Below are 19,971 nucleotides of genomic sequence, written 5' to 3' on the forward strand. Positions count from 1 at the left end.
GGGTGGGTGGGTGTAAAAGGGGTTCGTGTCAGAGAGAAGGACTGCAGTCACAATCCGGGCTGGCCAGTGGAGCTGACAAAGTTACTACTCACCTTTCACATCACATCTCATTTGGTAGTGAAAGAGAAATATTTGCGAAGTAGTCATGAAACTCCATGTGGCATCAACCTGTACAGGAAATATTTCCCCCCTCATTACCCTCAATATGAGGAATCATATAATGCCATTTTACCAGAACATCGTGTAACTCTTTGCTCTTAGAAACAGAGGAAAAAAACCAGAATTTGTACCATCCTACACTGATCTCTATGAATGCAGCTGTCCAGAACAGTATTTACACATGATTGCGACTGGCGTTCTCTCCTCACCAGCATAAGGACACAGCATGGCTTCCAGAAAGGCATTTCACATTTTACCAGACCCGCTGACTGCGGACTGCTTGCTCACTTTTTCAGTAGCATCTTGGCAAAATCAGCATTGGACATCTTTTTAGGCTCCTCGGGGGGCTCGGATGAAGCTGCTGGTGAGTTCTGGACCATCCCGTTCTCAGCCTTAGCCACGGGATTGCTCTGGCGCTGCAACGCCCGCGGCATCATCGAAAGCTGCGTCCTTCCCTTTCCTCGCCTGAGCAACGAAAAGCAACAATTAAAAACATCCCAGTGCTTTTTGAACATACTGCCTTAGCTTGGGGAAACAAAGAGGACTCTGTTCACTATGAGGAACGCTCATTTAAATATGATTACTGAACCAAATGACAGGAATAAGTAGCACAAAGCTTTCAGAGGTGCCCTTTGAAACAGTGCACCTGAGTCCTGGCAGAAAACAACGGCCCAACAGTCCCCTGGAAATCAACCTCCCTGTTTATCTACAGGGCACGTACAATCCAACAGCAACGCAATGCCAGGCAGCAGGAGCACTCCAAAAGATGAAACAGCAGCCTTAGTGCTCCTTGTGAGCAATGGCTGGTTCTCCAGAAGCAGAGGACGTGGAAGTTGTTCGCACTCAGGTGCTAACATCAGATCCAACGGGACATCCAGCACCTGATACTCTCACTACATTGCCAACAGAAACAGGTCTGCAAGGAAAAACCTGCTTTTCCTCATCAATGCAGCAATTCAAATTTTTATGGTTCAGCACCTTTTAAACGCTCTCCCTTATTCTAGATGAGATTCCCACATTTTAGCTTCCCAAGAAGCCCAACGTTCCCTTTTTCAGCACTGCCAAGCAGCCTCCCTCCCTAACACTTACGCTCCGTAAACCTGTCGTGGGGCTGCGAACAGTGAGGCTCTGCCCGCCTCGGGCTTGTCGGGCAGCTTTCGGAGCGGGGGGTTGCTGATGGCCACCTTGATGACGTGCTCCTTCACCGTCAGCCCATCCATCTTCAGCACAGCCTGTGAGGCCTGAGCTTCATTTTCGTACTCCACGTAGGCCAGGCCCTAAGGAAGGAAACGGGGTAGCCTGCGTTAGCTTCAGTGCTTCTTTCTCTGCATGACAGCTTTTGCAAGTAATTTGTCATCTGATGAAGAAAATCATCCAGAAAGCAGACTGAAATATGGCTGAGAGTCCCAGTATTCTTTAGCTAAAAAAAAAAATCTGCACAAATTTACAGCCTGCATTTCTTGATGCATTCATGATTTGTAGAAGGGGTATTAAAAAAAAGGAGATGAAAATCAAGATCCAGTAAAATAAATACAATGAAGTACTGCACCAGTGGCAAGTCTTCACTTCTGAATGTGCATTATACACATGTACTCAGCCTGAATCTGGTGTTGGACAGATTTGGATTCATAGGGGAGAAGATAAGTCAAATCTACGGAGCTAGAACAGGGAGATCCACACAAACTCTTCTGTGATTCCTCACTAAGCTGCAACTGGTACCTATGGAGTCACTGCCACTAACGTAGGGGCATCACGGCCACCTTGGTCTCAAGGGCAGTAAAATCCTTCTTAAGCAATTCCAACAGAATCAACAGTCGTTTGCCCCTGACGAGACTGGCATCGCTGCCCTGAGAGCGGGGACTGGTGACAAAAGCGTCTTTGCAGGGAATGAATCCGTCTGGATTTCATGAAGAAACAGCTGCTAACCGCACTGGTAGCCAGCTGCCAACTGCTGCTGGGGCACCTTCAGCAATGGGGTCTTATTTCTGGCACACGGGCAAAAGGGGACCCCCAGCATCTGCTGCAGAGGCTCCTACAGCAAGTACACGAGCTGGCAGGCATCACCTCCCAGTTCTGCTATTGTTATTTTTCTAAACATTCAGATCCCTAAGCTGCTTTTCTGGATTATCCAGTTTCACAGGAAACATCACATTTTATTTATAGTGTTTCAAGTACATTTATTGTGGTTTAGACAGGATTGCAGCTCAAACTAAGCTGAGAACATGGGTTGCAAGACTTGGGGTACACATGGAGAGTGCTCGTTACGAGGCATGTGTGCAACAAGAACTGTACTTGAGATACGGCCAAGGGCTAGAAAATACACTTCAAAAATACACACACATCCTCACCAGGATGGCACCTGCTAGAAGCACCCAACATGCAGACACGGCCGAGGTGTCAGGTGGAATTTTGGAAGAGCGGCAGCTACTCTAGAGTCCCATGTTTAACAAGGAGTCATTTATTCCAGGATGGAAATAACGAGCCCAGTCAGAGAGAGGTGGCTCATTTCTCACTGGCAAAACCATTATTGCAACAAGTGTTGGGAACAACAGCCTCAGGAAACTGAGGAAGGGGAGGAGGGAATGGGTGACACCAGGAGGACCCCGACTAGTCAGTTCCTTTGAAGATGAGTGTTTTTTGCAGATTTAATAATGACTATTTTTACTAGGCTGAAACTGCTGCAAATGTCTTCTCCATCTCATTTATATCACATTATTCCCGTGCAATTTAAGTAGTATTTTGGAAAAAATTCTTCCCCTTCTACTTCTCACTTGTTGGCACAAAGGCACACTGGGCTGTATAAATCCTGGCATTTCTACAAGTTTTAATGCAAAGCCAGGTTGGCAACTTTTAAAATACAAAGTTTACTTTTTGTATCCAAACCTCAGTAAGAGCTGCTTTTTGACGGATTTATTAAAATCAGGAGTGCATTAAGGATGCCTACCTTGGGTTTTCCAGCTCGGTTGGTGACCAGCCTAATGTCTTTCACATTCCCATGGGCCTTACACAAATCTTCCAGCTCCTCCTTAGTGCAGGAAAACGGCAAGCCAGATATAAACAACTTATGTTTCTCCAGTGTAGTGCTGTATCTGAACACCTGAAGAAACAAAAAGGCTGTTAGATACTAAACCAGTCAGAGACTCCAAGGATTTTAATCTTACACCTCCAGAAGTTTATCAGAATACTTCGCATTCGCACGATATAAAAATACCTTCAAGTCACAATTAGTATCTTGAAATATATTTGCATGTAAACACACAGGCATACACTAAGGACTTGCAAGTAGATGTAAGAACTGAGACCCTTCTACATATCTGTCTCCTTCACAATGAGAGAGGCCATTGATAAGGTCTTCTCGCTCAGTTGTCACTATCTGAACCATTAAGTTTTGCTGCACAGTAACTCCATAATGCAGAGACCCACTGATTATCCAGCTGGCATCCAGTACAGACCATCAACAAGAACCAGTGGGTTGTGGAATAAATGCCCACAGCTGTATGACTCAACCAAAAAAGTACTTTATAGACTGAGATGCTCAAGTCAGAAGCTGGGTACCTCACACCATTAACGAGCTGCTCAGATGAGCTCACTCAAGATTTGCACAAATCTGCTAATGTCAATCCTGGTTTATGGCAAAGTAACATAAAACGCAGAACTCTGAGAAAACAGTTTTACTGCTAAGACATAACATACCATTCCAAACCAGCACAACAGGAATGGATTAGCTTCAAGCCCTCCGGAAGCAACATATTCCGCTCGTTTTCCTACGCAGTCCCACTGTTCAACTTCTCACTTGAAAGAACAAAAGTTTACCTTAAAGTCTGGGTTCTTGTTCTTGTCAACACACGGAGAAACAAACATTGGTCTCCCCTCCACAACTTTTCGATCCAAGCCAAGAGCCTGGAGAGCAGATTTTTCTTCCTTGAATTCCACGTAGCAGTAGCCCCTGAAAGTCCCCTTGTTGCTGAACACCGGACGGATTTCTGCCACCTCTCCACAGCTCTCAAAGAGCTCCTTGAGTTTCACCTCAGGATCTGCCATGCTGTAGGAGAGGTTGCTGACAAAGACGGTGACCTTATCTTTACTGCTGTCGTGTAAGACTTTGGGGATGTCTTTTCGACTGGTGGAAGCCTTTTCCTTTTGATTTGCTGGGCGGTCTGGCTTCTCAGGTCCACTTCTTCCAAAGAGCCCAGTTTCTACCTCCATGTCTTCTTCAAGGAGTACACCATCACCATCTCCCTTGTGCCTCTTGCTGGGCTGCTCTGCTGATTAACGAAATTGAAAGCTTTACTAGAAAAAAAAATGACACCACTTCATTCCCCATGGAGATTAAGCTGACCTCCACTACCACTATGGAGTTCAGAACCAGCAAGTGAAACCCACTGACACAACAGCAGGTCTTAAAGACACAAAATAAAAATCTCCCTCAGGTTTTTAAGAATGAGTAACTACAGATAATTTCACCAAGACAGCAAGAAAGCAACAGGGTTATTTTTTCACTTTTTCTGTTACAACTACTGATTCATGTTCTTTCTCTTTGTCTAATGGATATTTTCTTTTTTTAACTAAGGAAAAAAAATGTAAAAGCTCCCAAAATTCCCAGGGGCAGCAATCTTAAAATCTTCTGTTACTACCTTCCAGGAGACTGCCACAATACTGAATAACTAAATTTACACTCATGCCTCAGTGTCATTTGATGAGTCAGGAAAATGACTTTTTAAACAAAGAAAAAGAAAATCACTATTTCTCTGAAATAAGAAAAACCTAAAAAACCCAAACCCTATAGAAGTTCTTATAAATATATACTTCTGTTAATTAAAAACCATTTAGCCTTGCTTTCATTTCACTATCACAAAGGTCTCACAGGAGGAAGAGACCCTGAGTAGACAGCAGCTCTGCAGACATCAGTGACGGCACTTTCATCTGCCTCTACCTGAAGGAAGGCAACTGATAAACCTGTTGCCAGAGGTCTGGAGTTTTAGTTTTTTGGCTTTTTTTGTTGTGTTTGGTTGGGTTTTTTTTACCTTCTTCTTCTTGGCCCCATTCCCCCTCATCATCATCATCTGCTTTGCGCTTGTCTCCAATCCTGGGTTTTTTAGCCTTTTTGGAAGCTTTCTTTTCTGCCCGAGCCTGCTTTCGTTGTTCAGCTTTCTCCTCCTCTTGCTTTGCCAGAGCAGCTTCTTTCTCAGCAGCCTACAAACACAAAAGATTTTTTTTTTCCTAGTGACTGCACATTGCAGAGCATTCTTACAGACCACTTTCCAGAGTACTGAACCTGGAGGGTTTTCTCCCAAGCTACATTAAACACAGCACTAACAGGATCACCATTTAAAGCACATCTCAGTTGTGTGCTCTTACAGCTTTCCTGGAGCACTACACTCCTCTCATACCCATCCAAGGGTTGAAAGGTGAAAGATAAAAAGCATCAAAAGACATTAACCATAGTTTTAAACTAAAAATCAGTACTTCTGAGGCTCTAAGGCAACTCAAACTTCTCTATGGGAACCAACATTAGAAATCTGATATTCAGGCAAGAGTGACCTAAACACAGGTATTTCCTATAAACTGCTTTGGTAGTTTACAGAAAAGTTCTTACCTTTGCTCTTTGTTCATTAACTCGAGCTAATCTGTTTTCTGTTTTTTGAACTGCTGCATCCCAGTCTTCCAATGTTCCTAAAGGATTAAAAAAAAAAAAAAGAGCCTTGTATTTAGCTTTCCCATAACTTGAAAATACAATTCTGGGAATTAAGAGTCAATGAGTTCATGGAACTTTGTATTAACTAATACGCAGGAAAATTCTACATACAATGAGCAGCCTTCAAAGGAAAAGAAAACAAAAACCAAGCAGAGCAGAAACCTCCCATTTATAATACGACACTCTGAAGAGGTATGGAAAAACCCAGTAGTTTCAGCAGGCTCTAAGTCAGGCCAGAAAAGAAGAAAAAAAGAAGAAGAGTTGCTTGTGTATACTACAGCAGTGAAAAGAAAATAAGCCTTCACCAGAACATGAAATACTAGATCAAAATTCACCGTATCATGGTACACTAATGAGACCAGGTAAGGGCAGACAACATGCAGGTGGTTACCTTCTATCCTCTCCAGTGTGAGCAGCACCTCGCAGACGTGCTCTGGGTAGTCACTGGTGCACTGCACAGCTCGATGCAAGGCCTTCCTGCAGTGCTGAGTGTCACCATGAGCTCTGCAGCAGGGAAACCACAGAGTGAGGGGCCAACCCTCCGCATCGCGCTCACAGGACAGGACAGTTACCTATACTCTATGCAAAGATTTTCCCTCCTTCCCAGCTCTTCCAACCCACCAAGCTCTTACCTTTCTAGGTTATAATACTCCAGCCACATATTAGCATATTTGGCATTTCCTTTCGTCATGATGTTGTCCCAGAGTTCTCTGGCCTTCTGCATGTTGTTACATAAGCGTGCCTGAAACACACTCAGGATAATTTAGGATTATTTGTTCAACAACATGACCCCCCCCTTCCTCTCCCCCACAACAAAGAAACACCACACATGATGCACACAAACCCAGGAAGATCCATCTGCTCCTCAGAGTGAGTAAAGTCAACACCTAATGCAATCCTACCACCGAGTAACACTTCCCTGCCCACGTGTTACATGGATCCTGGTTTCTGGCTCCCACAGACATTTCACTTTGGTCATTATAAAAAAGAAATAAGAATAGGTAGTTGTTCCTGAATTTTTCCTCTTGTCATTATTCATGAATGTACCTAATAGAGCACTTAAAGACAAAACCAGTTCTCAGTCTAAGACAGGCCCTTCCTCACTGTCACCACCCTAAGCCTCCTCAAGGCTGGGGGAGCAGGGGAAGGGGGGAAATGGATTAACACAGCCAAGTGGGATTGACTTGACCTAACTGCAGAGGTACCTGGGTACACTAGACAGCTGATCTATTCAGTTTATGTGAAAGCAGTTCTAACAACACCTGGATGTACCTACTTTCTCACTCCAATAAGTAGACAGAAAGTGAAAGTACTTAATTCAGGTTCAGGCTCCCATCGTTCAGGATTACAGTAACTAGACTTCAGCAAGCCATTCCCTGCATTATGCCCAGAGAAACAACAGCACAAAAGTGACATGATTTGTCCTGATTCATATGAGCCTGTGGCAAAGGAGGGAAAATAGGACATCCCCTCACAGGCAGTGACTGCACCAGCACGTGGATAGCTGCACTGGTTTGAAACCAGTTAGTATAGGCAGTGCTAAATTCCGCAGGATTTGAGGCAGTTTACAGACTTGGTGTTTCAATCTCTGCACCCTACTGCAGTCACAGCAGCACAAATGTGCCAACAGTCCTGCCAACTTTCTCAAGGAGAATGCTGCTTCTTTCCTGGGATGTCATGCTTCAGGCCTGGGGCGACACTACGTGATTTCCTCTAGTCTAGCAGTTTAAAATACAGCAGGTAGAGACATCACCTCAACTCTTGCCCAGTTCTGCATGATGGTACAGGACGGATCTCCACTTTCACTGAATCCTGGGAATAAAAATAAGCACTGTTTGTGAACAGCTCTTGGAAACAAAGTGTTTATTAAACAAGTTCTGCATGTAGAGGAAATAGAGAAAGCGTTTATCTGTAGCTTTCTCAAAACGTTTGAGACACCTGAAGACAAGTTAAACACCGTGTGAAGAACTAGTCTTACAAAAATTATTTTGAACAAGAGAAAACAATATATTGGATGATTTAACTTACGCTCTTCTACTTCTTGTTTCAGATACTCCACAGCACGTGCAAATGCAGATCGCAGCTCTTCTAGTTCTTTACTCGAGTCTTTAAAAAAAAAAAAAAAGAACTGAATTAAAATAATAATTCAGTTTTCATCTCCCATCCACTAAAATCTCTTCCCTAACACTTTCACAATGATTTTACTGGGGAAGGAGGGGGAAAGACTCATTATGCACATAATAAACTATCAAGTACCTAGAAGATCAGGCAGGGCATTCTCACAACAGCACAATCTACTCTGCCAGCAAGGAGCTGCTTTCAACCAACCAAGTTCATATATTTTATAGACACTAACTGGCCAGAAAGTAGTTATTGTAAGAGATATGAAACTACTGTTCAATTTTTTAAAAAAACTAATACCACTGTTTGAGAGAGGTACATAGAAAGCAGTTTATAAATATTTATTTGCACATGTATCATACCTACCTTGTGTAAAATCCACCCTTCTTCTCAGGTAATCAAGATATGCCTGCCAGATTTCTACGTAGTCCGTTGCCTGAATAAAACCTGCATTCAGAGCTTTTTCAAACATTTCTGAAAGAAATGGGGAAAACACACCCACACAAACCTTTTTACTTTTCAAATACTGACAAAATCAGCGAGCTACAGTGTACAGCACAAGGAAGCACATACACCTTACATTTCCAGGAAGACACCGGAAATCCTACGTCTGCTAAACTGGTTTAGGAAGCAACTGTAAAAGGCAGTTTAATTCAGCAACAATCGTGCAAAGTTGAAGGAAATTGCTGGCTAAGAACTGAGCACCCCAGAAGCACAGTACTGTACATTTCCTCAGCTTTAAGACTGTTGCAGTAGGATGAAAACAAATCCTACAGGTCACTGTTTTGTCACCCATCATTCAGAGACCAGAGAGCAGTTCTGTAGGGTAAAGAAGTCTTGCTGAGATGGCCTTTCCTTACCAGAAATAACGCCGTGGTCAACCCTGTGCCTCTCCATTGCCAGAAGGTACCGAATCCACAGCCCAACCGTCCAGGGACAGTTCCTCACAGCACGGTCATGAGCAGACAAGACCAACTCTTTCACTTTCAGCTGCCGGTCCTGAAATCATCATACAACAATGTTCCCAGTTCCTGTTAGCCAGGGAGCCCATCTAAGACACACCAGCTTATAAAGAGCCAACACCTTAAAACAGTACTTCCATCTTTATATTTGAAAAGCTAAGAACAGATGGGTGTCTTAAATTCTGTAGTCCTAAAAATCCAGAGAACACCTTCAAAACAGAAAGGATATGCTGAGGAGCAGCACAAACAAGAACTCTGTGGCACGTTCAGTCTGCAATACCTAAACTGTTTGCTTCTAACCAAGCCAGTTAGGTATTTTTTGCCAATGAGATAAATAATAAAGGCACTGATTAAATTCCCAACTGTTCTTAGCATGTTTAGAAGAGGGAAGGGAAGGATACAAGAAGGAGGGTGCACACGCAGCCTACTGAAAGGAGGCAGGTGCTGTTCCACCCACAACCTGCTGTCTCAAGCTGGTAAGTTAAAGACAAGATGAAGCAACTCTGCCTGGATAAGCCTCCTGTATGAGTTACACTGATCTCTTAGCAGACCAACCTTCTGTTCACATGAAAACCCTGTTTCTCAAGTTCAATGTCATTTCCAAAGTGCACTAACTAGCTCACATGTAAATTTAGACTAAACACCTGGATTTGCTTTGGCTTGTTGGTAAATTAGTTCTTTGCTCTCCACTGTACAATACTGAGGAGAGCACTGGCAGCCCTCAAACGAGCACTGTCATTAACCCATCCGTGTCTCCTGAAGGACAGGCAGGCTCCCCAGCGACTCAGCGCTGAACTGCTTGGCCTACAAAAGGCTAGAGGAAAAGGAGAGACATCCAGAGGCATTGCTTCTGAGGATGACTAGCTACCAGAGCCAATGCCAGGGCTTACAGCACAGCTGGTTACACCTAGTCAGCTCTTGGCCAGATAGTGCAAGCCTCAATGCCCACACTCGGTTTAATTCTGCACAGAAAACTGGAGTAAAAAGTGACCAAACACTCACTTGGTCAATGAACACACCACTGAAAACAAGAAGAAACCAAAGGTGAGGAAAATCAGTTTTTGAAGAATTTAAAGACTAAGGGACAGGACTGAGGTAGAACTTACTGGTTGTTCATTTATCAGCCACTAAGATTAAACCCCAGGAAAATAAAACCACAAATGTCTGGTTTTTTTCCTTACCAAATACTGATTGTAGCGTGCCCAGAGATCTGGCACAAGGCAGTTCTCAGCCAAAGCCCTCTCATAGATCAACTGAATGCGAGCTGGATCACCTGCTTTCATTTCAAAATCGATGTAAGCTTGATATTCTGCTAGCTTTGGTGTTTCAGCACCCAGCTACAAAACAGAGATACAAAAAAATTAGTGTCTTCTGAGCAAAGCACAATTCAAAGAGTTCAACTGGTACAGAGTAGGTCTCGTGGCCTCTAAACATCAATAGCTTTTGATTTTCATGTATCTCCAAACACCAGCCAGAGTACTCATGTGCACCTTAGGGTGGCCTGACACAGTCAATAGGTGCAGTAGTTGCCAGTATACCCAGTTGTGAGGCTTCTTGTCTCACATCACTCACAGCTGAAAGAGTCACCTAGCAATACTCAGCTGCTTTATGTCTACAACTAGAAAAATAATAAAATTGGAGGTGGAAATCACCTCAAAGCAATTAATTCTTAGTTTTAAAGCAAGGTATAAGTAACAGCATTACCAGTGCCTCTTCATATGGTTTACACTTCTCCAACTGCTGCAGAGCTCTTTTGTAATTCTTTATTGTTGTTTCTGGTATCGGATCTTCAGACCATTCCTCATATTCAGCATATGAAGCCTCCATATCTGTTATAAAACAGACATTGAACCCCATCAATCACTCACCAGGCTAAATAATCAACATTCAACCTACATTTGATTCTAACACACGCGTATTTACACTTGTGCATCTCAACTGCCACACTACTACCACAAGCTTCGAGGGTTCAGACTCTTCATCTTACACAGTGCACTACCACACAAACTCAGGATGAGTTACATTAAATCTATATTGATTATATAAATACATATTCATATAATCGATATATTCAAGTTATTTTGAGTTAGAAAATCGAAGTGGCAAGATTTTCCCAAGGCATTAAAGAAGAGAGACCACCTCAAATTCTTTCAACATGCAAGCGAAGAAGTCAAAGAACTGGGCTTAACTTTCTCCTATAAGGCAAGCCTCAAGAAGAGGGACTCAAGGGGTGTAAAGAACGAAGCAGACATGGCGTAATTCCGACAATCCAGCTGTCAGCATGTACTATTCCCTACCAACTCAGGTTCTTAAGCAGTGATCACCACAGCTGAGTTCTTAGTTCCTAGCAGTCATGTTTTGTGCCCATCACTTGTACTTTAAATAGCCTCAAATGACGTACTGAAAAAACAGACAAGCCACGCTTCAATGAGTCAGGATATTTCTGAACAAAAGGGATCTGTGCATCATTCAAGAGGCCCTAGAGACGGGCAAGTGTCACTGATTAAAGACTTCACACATCCTACAGCTGCAGTTTGTGTGGTTCCACCAAAAGAATAACCATGACTAACGCCTGGATGGCCATAACACAGCTTACCCATGCCATCTCTCCGGGTGCTCCGGCTCTTACCTAACAGCGGGATGCCCAGCTGGCGCCTGAACAGCGTGTGGATCTTCTCAAGCTGGCTGCAGAGCATCTGCTGCTGCTCGGGCGATGGAACACTGCCAGGAGCTGGCTGCAAACAAAAGGACTGAAATTCAATCAGGTCCCTCAAGCCTGAGCTGAAGAACAGGATGGGGTATTGTTTATGGGTTGGGGGTCTGGGCTCCAGAGGACTACGTGATCCTTGAATGACAGGTACAGCCAGCTTGCATTTCAGGTCACTGCTGTGAAAGCTAAAACTTGGGAATTGCTAGACGAATGTGAAAAGCATTCCTCACTGAAAGCTGACAATGCACAGGGAAATCATAACCTGGAAAAAACCACAAGCCATGTGTGATCATGCCATTTCACAAACGCACTGGGCTGCCAGTAGTTTTTCAATAAATCCCTGGTGTGTGCACAGATGATTTAAAACTTCCAGTTTCCTTTCTGTTTGTGCATGAAAGGGTGTTCTCCCATTACTCCTCTGTTAGAGCATTTCATAGAATGGTTTAGGTTGGAAGGAAGGAATGTTTAAAGATCATCTAGTTCCAACTCCCCTCCTTCACTATGGGCAGGGATATCTGAACTTTCACATCTTATGTACTAAATGACAAAAAACCAGAAACATTCACATTCTGGTCATCTTGTGACAGTATCTTTTGCAGATGTCAAACAGTGTGTTCAAGGGATACTGTGCTATCACGAAAAAGCCACAAAAAGGGTGAAATACTGAACGAGTCAGAAGCTGAAGTAGAAAACAGTCCAGAAACACAAACGTGATCAACTGTGCAAAAACATTTGCTGGCAAGAACATTGTTTCATAATGAAGCTACTCGACGTAAAGCTATTCTTGCCAGTGCAAGCTAAAGCAGCAGAGCAAAACTTTGCTTCTGGATACAAGATTTTTATGATTTTATTTAAACACAGATCGACTACTATTACCAACTAAATACACAGAATGGTTTCTTCCCCCCAGACCAAAGCTTCTACAACTGCAAAAGAAACAACTGTGTGACATTCCAGCCTCTTTTCTCAGAAGGGACCGACGAGGGGGCAGCACAAGACGCCTTCAGGAACAAGTTGTGGTGTAGTTTCTGCCAGGAGCCCAGCAGCCCAGCCTTACCTGTGCTGTTTCCAGTATGGCATTCTCGAACTCGCGGTACGCTTCCCACAGAGCTGTTCCTTTCGTCACGTGCAGTCCCACCGCAGTCAGCGCTCTCTCGAATATCGCGCGAACTTTCTCAATTCCTCCTTCCTGACCGATGCCACCAATTGAATACTGGGCGTATTCCAGCCAAATTTCAGGACCTAAACAAAGTTATGCGAGACAGATGACCTAATGCCCTCAAAAATAAAAAGGCATCTCTCTGCTTCCCAAACACCCATAAATAGATCAACACATGACAGTCGTCTTTACTACTCAGTGAAGTAAAGAAGAATTAAAATATTTTCTTCTACACTCTTGGTTCAGTACCAGTCACTACAATCATCTGCTGAAAGAAGTCACTTCCGTGGTCGTTACAGACACAGACTGACCCCTGCACCCACCTCTGGCACACAAGCCACACCAGAGACCTCCCTAACAGCACCTTGACTTTTCTGGAGCACACGTGCAGAGCTGGGACCACAAAGCTGGACGCACTCCTACAGAACTCAGATTAAAGTAGGGCCTTTTCCTCTTTCCAGACTCCTACACTTGCCTGTTCAGCAACTGCTTAAGCAGCATGAAGGAGAAGGAACTATGATGGAGAAGGATTTGCTGGAACAGCATTAGCCACCTGGCACCTCTCCCACCAACAGCAGTATCTGAGCAAATTCAGTCCAGGGGCCCCCAGCAGAGACCAAGGGATGTCAGATTGCACGTTTCAGGCTCCAGAGGCCTTTCCAAACCCCAAGTGCAAACCATCCAGCAGATCCAGAGGACACTCCCTCTCAGTTTTTCACCTCTCTATTCCAGCCACCAACACTCTGTGAGGCCAGCTACACCGGTACTGTAGTGTGACATTTTGATTACAGCTTCTGCAAGGGACTCTCCTCAGTGCCACCAGGCCCTCTCTGCCTCTTCAGGGTCACCACCTCACCCAAAGAGCACACAGTTACTCATTGCTTTAAGCTGAAAGTTTTCAGCTACAGCTGCAGGCAGCTCCTGAGACATGGAAAGCCAAGACCCCCCGCACTTCCCTTGCTTTGCACGAGGACAATCAGAGCCCGGTACCGTGGCACGTCCAGGGTTACCCGCTTCGCAGGGTGCCAAGAACGCTGTCTCAGACAGTAACTATGTTCTGAAAGAGCTGTCACATAGTGGAAATGGGAGCAAAGCCAGTGCTAACCCCCACACAGAAGACGGGAGCAGAAACCAGCCTTTTCACTCTCCTCAAAGGAAGAGCTAAAGAACCCGTGATGGGTAACGGAGAAAGCATTCCCCAAGTGAGAACACCACCTGTTGCTTTTAGAGATTAAAAAAAGTGTGAAATGCTCACTTAAAACTTTTTACAATACTCATTTAGAAGACCTTGAAGACTGCAGCAGTACTCAAAGCATTGCCTTTGAGCTGCCTGTAACTCCAAAGTTTCAGAAAAAACAAAGATTGCTTCGCACTCATACTTCTGATTCAATTTCTGCGTTGTAACAGAAGGAAGAAACTTCCCGAGAAAAAGAACACTGCAATCTGAATGCACCACAAAACATTTTATATCACATTAACAACTTACAGATGTAGTCTTTCACAGCTTTCTCAAACAGCTCGTAAACCTTCTCTCGCTCCGAGCTTTCAGAAGCCATTTTTATCTCATCCTTCAACCAGTCCAGCCAAATTTCTGAAAGGAAGAAGTTTAGAACACACCACTGACATTCAGAGAGAATAAGTTAAACTGACTTGTTGAATTTGTTATGAGAGTTTTTTGCAGCAGGCTTAAAAATGGGGAACAAAGAGAAGAGAGCAATTTTAGCCTCCACAACTACTCGCAATTAATTTAAAAGCAAAGTTTGCCAGAGACCTTTTCAAATTAGTACTAAACAAGTACAATTCTACTTAAAGAGAGCAGAAGTTGCAAGCAGCAATTTATCAGTATCGTGGGCAGAGGATCAACATGCACCAGTAACCAAAGAGGCATCCAGAGATACACCTTTCCTCACACTTTTACAAGAAACAGTAAATGGCTTCAGAGGTTGCAAGTTTCCACGTGCACAGAACGAAACCTCCTCTTGCCCAGGCTGAAAGCACACTGGCAGAGCAGCCTCTAAAGTATTTACAATGCCTCTGTGTTATGAATAAAAAAAGAAACACCCACTCCAATGGCTACCTGCAACTTCCACCAACATTGTATTTTTTGCTGCTTGCCTTTGACATTTGACTTCTGGCAGGGGTTTGCCTGGGCCCCGAGTCACATCCACATTTCAGTGCTGCCATCCCACAGCTGTACGTTACCAGCCCTGCAGCAAAGGCAGCACGAGCAAACACCCACCTGTCCCTGGGATACAGCAGGCTGCATCCTGGCAGCACCGCTCACAGATAACGGACAGCCAGACCAGAGACTGGAGTAGCTGGACACACCAGTTCCACCCTACTGCAGCAGCCTCTGGCAGAGGACAGAGCAGGACAGCAAAGCTGCAAGAACCTGAATTCCTGCAGCAGGCTCCCCACCCCGTGTCTGCCAGAGGTTAACGCCTCAATGCTGGCCGCTAACACCAGCAGCGTTCAGAGTTTGAAAAGTCCTTAATCTGGTGTTGGAGGTTCCTCTGGTCTGGAGAAGCGTTGTTGAGGCCTGGCACAAACACGTTATTTCACTTCTGACACAACGGTACCTCACACAGATGGTGCTTAAGCAGCACTGGCTGCAACGTGAGCAGAAGACGCTCCGTACCTTCGGTAAGCGGGAAGAGTTCACTCATCTTCTGACGAGCTCTTCTGAGCTTTACCAGCTCTCCCTCCTGGCGCAGCAGCTTTATCAGATCCAGGTGACAGTTATAGTCAAAAGCATTGATGGAAAGCTTTAAAAAAAAAATAAAAATCATTTTTTAAAAGCACTGCTGAGCGGCAGACATGAAGCAATCAGAAAACATTTAGCAGAACAAGCCATCATGCCACCTCCTGGGGCACACAGATCCCATCGTTTGCTCACACAGCCAGACAACACCGACCTTCCTGCACCAAACTCTGCTGTTGTTTGCGAGCCGCTCCCAGGTTACAAGCAAACGTTTAGAAAAACCACTCCCAAGTGTAACAAAGCTTTAAAGTTAAGCTCAGCCGGCAGCTCTAAGATCTGAAGGCTACTGCTCAGCAGGGCAAGTGCTGGCACCAGCACAGCAGCCACCGGCTGCAGAAACGGACCCAGGGGCACACCACGAAAAAGGCGTTCTTCAACACGGTGCGTTTTAATTTCTCCAAAGGCAATAAAACCCCCCCAGACAACTAGCAAAGTTTTTTCGATGAAGACAAACTGTCCGCTAGGGTTCTCCTCTCCTGTCTCCCTCCTGGAAAACCCCAAAACGCCGAGTTTCCACTTCAGACTCCAAAGGCGCGCACCCTGACAGCTCCCAGCACCAAACCGCACAAACGGCCGTGGGTTTTTTGTTCCATTACCGCTACAGCGGGTGGTCAGGAAAGGAAAGACCCCACGCGAGCCCGGTCTCGCCGCACTCCGAAGCTTCCCGGAGGAGCGGCCTCCGCTCTCCGGGACGAGCCTTCCCCACAGCCCCGGGGCCAGTGCGTTCCTCACAGCAACGCGGGGCAGCCGCCAGCGCACGGCCCGGCCGCCAGCACCGCTTCTCTCGGGCCGGGAGCCGCCACCGAGCGGAGGCCGCGGTGGTGCCCCCCCCCGCCCGGGCGGGCCCCACCTGCTCCTCCAGCCGCTGGATCTCCGCCTCGTTCTCCTTCTCCTCATCTTCGCCATCACCAGACGAGTCCGAGTCGCCCTCATCCTCCGAATCGCCCCCCGACTCGGGGTCGCCCTCCGGCAGCCGCTTCTCCTCCTCCGCCGCCACCGCAGCTCCCGCCGCCGCCGCCATCTTATGCAGCTCCCCTCGCAGCCAGCCGCGCTCCGCCGCCCGCCGGGGCTGTCCACGCCGCGCCTGTCCCGCCGCCGCGCACCGCCGCCGGGAGAGCGCTGCGAGGAGAGGGGAAAACCGCCTCCTGTAGGATCCAGCGCTCGGTCGCGCAACGGGGCCGCGCTGCGGTAAGAGCTGTCGCGGCCGGACCCCTTGTCTTCTCGGCTGAGACGCCGGCGGGCGCCGGGGCACCTCGGGATCTGGCTACCGGGGGACCTCCGAGGGGGCCTCCGAGAAGGGCCGAGGCGTGCGCAGCACCACCCGCCCGCCATCTTGAGTGTGGCCGCCGCGGCCCGCACGTGCGCTGCCTGTCGCGATAAGAAACGGCGTCGTGATTGGAAACGGCGTTTATCGATCGTTTTAGCGACAGTGCGGGGTGTGTGTGTGGGTGTGTCCTCCGCGGGCAGCCCTCAGCGCTCTTCACACGGCGCCGCGCTCGGGGGAAAACGCGGGAGCCCGGCAGCGCTGGGGGGCGGGGCCACGGGGAGGGCGGGGCCATGAGGGGGGCGGGGCCGCGAAGCACTGGCAGCACCAGGGGGCGGGGCCTCGGGGGCGGGGCCTCCGCGCCCGAGGTTATAAAAAGGCGTCGCGCAGCCCTTGCCCAGCTCAAGATGGCGGCGCTGCGGGGGGCGTGCGCGGCGCTGCTGCGGCCCGGGCGCGGGCCAGCGGCGGCCCGGCTGGGCTACCACAAGAAGGTGAGGGGCTACCGGGCTACGGTGCGGTGTGGGAAGCCGCCGTGGGACGGGGGGTGACACACAGGGGGTCGGTAACGCGCTGCCCCGGCAGGTGGTGGATCACTACGAGAACCCGCGCAACGTCGGCTCCCTCGATCGCAACGCCAAGAACGTGGGCACCGGACTGGTGGGCGCCCCGGCGTGCGGCGACGTCATGAAGCTGCAGGTGACGTCAGGGACGCGGGGAATGGCGTCAATGGGGACACAGCCGCCCTGAAGGGTCCCCTGCGGCCCGGGAAGGGCCCCGCTCTGCTCCCGGGGAGCCCTACGGCTCCCCCCCACGCCCCCAGGAGCAGAGCGGGGCTTGCCCGGGCCGGAGAGGGCAGCTCTGAGGTGCCACCGACATTCCCACAGGTAGAAGTGGATGAAAACGGCAAGATCGTCGACGCCCGGTTCAAAACCTTCGGCTGCGGCTCGGCCATCGCGTCGAGTTCCTTGGCGACGGAGTGGGTCAAAGGGAAAACGGTAAGAGGGCCCTGCGGAGCGGGAGGTGACGCCTGGGAAAGGCTTCAGGGCTTCACACCTGGTTGTATTGTCTGCTGGGACCACGTAGGAATGCTAAGGTTTGTTCCTGCCAGCGCTCAGTCTGAGATATTCCCTAATTCCAGCATCCTTCGCAGCCTCTGGCAGTGGAGGTGTTTTTCCATGTGGATTCTGTTGGCTCTGGAGCGTTAAAGTGCTCTTGCAGAACACACCTTTGTGCCTCACATGAGCACTGTGTTCCAGGTTGACGAAGCACTGAAAATCAAGAACACGGATATCGCCAAGGAGCTCTGCCTTCCTCCCGTCAAACTGCACTGCTCCAGTGAGTAAAGCACCAACACAAACCCAGATTTGAGAGGGTAGACCTCTGGGAATAGCCCAGATGCTTCTCAGTGTTGTTTTCCAAATAAAAGTTCTGCACAAGGAGCAGCTGAGGTTGGCCCTCAGGATAAACTTGCTGATGTTCAGATTTTAGGGTGATTTTTAGAGTTTTTTGAGATCTCTTTGATCTTTTGGGCTCAGCAGACTGGTGATAAGCATTCAGCCTCTGACGTTCTGCTTCTGAGATGCCAGCTAGTGATAGTCAGTGCCAGCTGCTCTTGTTTTTACCACATCTTTTGTTCTAAACGAGTTTTGTTGTCGTTGAGACACTCGTCTGTTCTGTTTGTAGTGTTGGCTGAAGACGCCATCAAGGCTGCCTTGGCCGATTACAAGTTGAAGCAGGATCCAAACCAAGAAGAGCCAGAGAAGAAAGCCCACAACGCCTAACTGACTGTAGAGCTTGTTCTCATTCCACTTCAATTTGCGGTGCAATTATTCTAGCTGTTGGTAGGACGCAGCACACTACTATAAGAAGCTTCAGATACGCACAACTTGCGCACGACGTGGCGCTGCTCACGTGTGCACGGCCACTCTGCCAGGGCTGGCACCACGGGGACGTGGGTGCTTCAGCACTGTCCCCTCTCACCACCGCGTTCGGAACGTTCGAGTGAAGAAGGCTGCTCGGCTGCAGAGAACTCGGTGGCTTCCCTCAGGAGAGAAAATCCTGCTGTTCTGGTACTGGAAGGGCTGCACTTTTCTTGGAAGATGTCTAGTTTTGCCTAATATTTTACAGAATTTAGTGGGAAACATGGCCTTGGTCTTAATGTTTGTGTAAGAACTGCGGATCGGTCTGTGTGTTGATGCAGTATACAAACGTGGGGCAGCGTGTCTGCCCGCAAACTTACAGCTGTGTCGGAGTTTTATTGCGCCATCCGCGTGCGAGTTCCTGCTCTCCGGAGTGCTGGGACGCTTCAGCAGGCACTGGAGGGCACTGGCAAGACACTGGTGTGAGATGAGGGAGTTGGTGCTGGGTGCTGCTGCTCTGGGAGGCGCAGGACTCGATTCTGCTCATGTCCTGTCACAACTACTGCTTGCTTTCATTTTGAAGCTCCTGTTAGAGGAACAAACTTAATTTTGGAGTGTCTTCTGGGAGAATTCAACCTTTGGTCCGGCCAAGTACTCTGTTACAGGAGAGTAAATACGCCTGTGGGCTTGAACCCAGGAGGGAATAGCGTAGAATCATGGAATGGTTTGGGTGGGAAGGGACCTCAAAGATCATCCAGTTCCAACCCCCTGCCATGGGCAGGGACACCCTCCACTACACCAGGTTGCTCAAAGCCCCATCCAACCTGGCCTTGAACACTTCCAGGGATGGGGCAGCCACAGCTTCTCTGGGCAACCTAGTCCAGTGCCTCACCACCCTCAGAGGGAAGAATTTCTTCCTTAGATCTGATCTAAATCTCCCCTCTTTCAGTTTAAATCCATTGCCCCTTGTCCTGTCACTACACGCCCTTGTCCAAAGCCCCTCTCCAGCTTTCCTATAGCCCGTTTAGGCACTGGAAGGTGCTGGAAGCCTTCTCTACTCCAGGCTGAAAAGCCCCAACTCTCCCAGCCTGTCTCCATAGCAGAGGTGCTCCAGCCCTCACATCATCTCTGTGGCCTCCTCTGGCCCCGCTCCAGCAGCTCCGTGTCCTTCTGATGTTGGGGACAGCTGGGATGCAGAGCTGAGGGGAAGCTCCCGGGGTCACTCCGTGCTCTTTGGGGATGATTCTTCTGCATCCCGTGGGACAGGGTTCAGCTGAGCTT

At 47.6% G+C, this 19,971-nt stretch overlaps 2 protein-coding genes across 4 annotated transcripts; one reads left to right on the plus strand and one right to left on the minus strand.

Moving 5' to 3' along the window:
* On the minus strand, positions 1–16,603 carry SART3 (spliceosome associated factor 3, U4/U6 recycling protein). Of its 2 annotated transcripts, none has more exons than XM_086623249.1 (19): positions 16,418–16,603; positions 15,445–15,571; positions 14,293–14,397; positions 12,705–12,889; positions 11,567–11,672; positions 10,642–10,766; positions 10,119–10,274; positions 8,836–8,974; positions 8,342–8,449; positions 7,883–7,960; positions 7,608–7,666; positions 6,487–6,596; positions 6,246–6,358; positions 5,756–5,832; positions 5,184–5,352; positions 3,973–4,424; positions 3,104–3,256; positions 1,249–1,436; positions 1–624 (listed from the first exon to the last, which is right to left on the minus strand). In XM_086623249.1, the coding sequence occupies exons 1-19, from the start codon at positions 16,586–16,588 to the stop codon at positions 444–446; spliced, it is 2,802 nt and encodes a 933-aa protein (XP_086479375.1). In that variant the 5' UTR covers positions 16,589–16,603; the 3' UTR covers positions 1–443. The 2 variants fall into 2 exon arrangements, with proteins under 2 accessions (XP_086479375.1, XP_086479374.1); XM_086623248.1 differs by having other exon boundaries at positions 3,973–4,421; positions 16,418–16,588.
* Positions 16,604–17,238: 635 nt separating this feature from the next.
* On the plus strand, positions 17,239–19,069 carry ISCU (iron-sulfur cluster assembly enzyme). 2 transcript variants are annotated; one of them, XM_086623424.1, is made up of 5 exons: positions 17,239–17,322; positions 17,414–17,527; positions 17,716–17,826; positions 18,088–18,166; positions 18,515–19,069. In XM_086623424.1, exons 1-5 carry the CDS (start codon positions 17,239–17,241, stop codon positions 18,610–18,612), a joined length of 486 nt encoding a protein of 161 aa, XP_086479550.1. In that variant the 3' UTR covers positions 18,613–19,069. The 2 variants fall into 2 exon arrangements, with proteins under 2 accessions (XP_086479550.1, XP_086479551.1); XM_086623425.1 differs by having other exon boundaries at positions 17,239–17,295; positions 17,387–17,527.
* Positions 19,070–19,971: the final 902 nt, after the last annotated feature.

The sequence above is a fragment of the Tauraco erythrolophus genome, chromosome 19, assembly GCF_009769465.1.
Source record: "Tauraco erythrolophus isolate bTauEry1 chromosome 19, bTauEry1.pri, whole genome shotgun sequence".
In the NCBI taxonomy this organism is placed as follows: domain Eukaryota; kingdom Metazoa; phylum Chordata; class Aves; order Musophagiformes; family Musophagidae; genus Tauraco; species Tauraco erythrolophus.

Bases quoted from the DNA above. Each gene is read 5' to 3' on its own strand.
- SART3 (XM_086623249.1), bottom strand. From the start codon at position 16,588: ATGGCGGCGGCGGCGGGAGCTGCGGTGGCGGCGGAGGAGGAGAAGCGG. The intron at 7,961-8,341 runs GTAGGTATGATA...TTTTTTTTAAAG, and splicing joins AAGGGTGGATTTTACACAAG to ACTCGAGTAAAGAACTAGAA. The intron at 4,425-5,183 runs GTAAAAAAAACC...TTCGTTAATCAG, and splicing joins ATGGGGCCAAGAAGAAGAAG to CAGAGCAGCCCAGCAAGAGG.
- ISCU (XM_086623424.1), top strand. From the start codon at position 17,239: ATGGCGGCGCTGCGGGGGGCGTGCGCGGCGCTGCTGCGGCCCGGGCGC. The intron at 17,528-17,715 runs GTGACGTCAGGG...ACATTCCCACAG, and splicing joins GCGACGTCATGAAGCTGCAG to GTAGAAGTGGATGAAAACGG. The intron at 17,827-18,087 runs GTAAGAGGGCCC...ACTGTGTTCCAG, and splicing joins AGTGGGTCAAAGGGAAAACG to GTTGACGAAGCACTGAAAAT.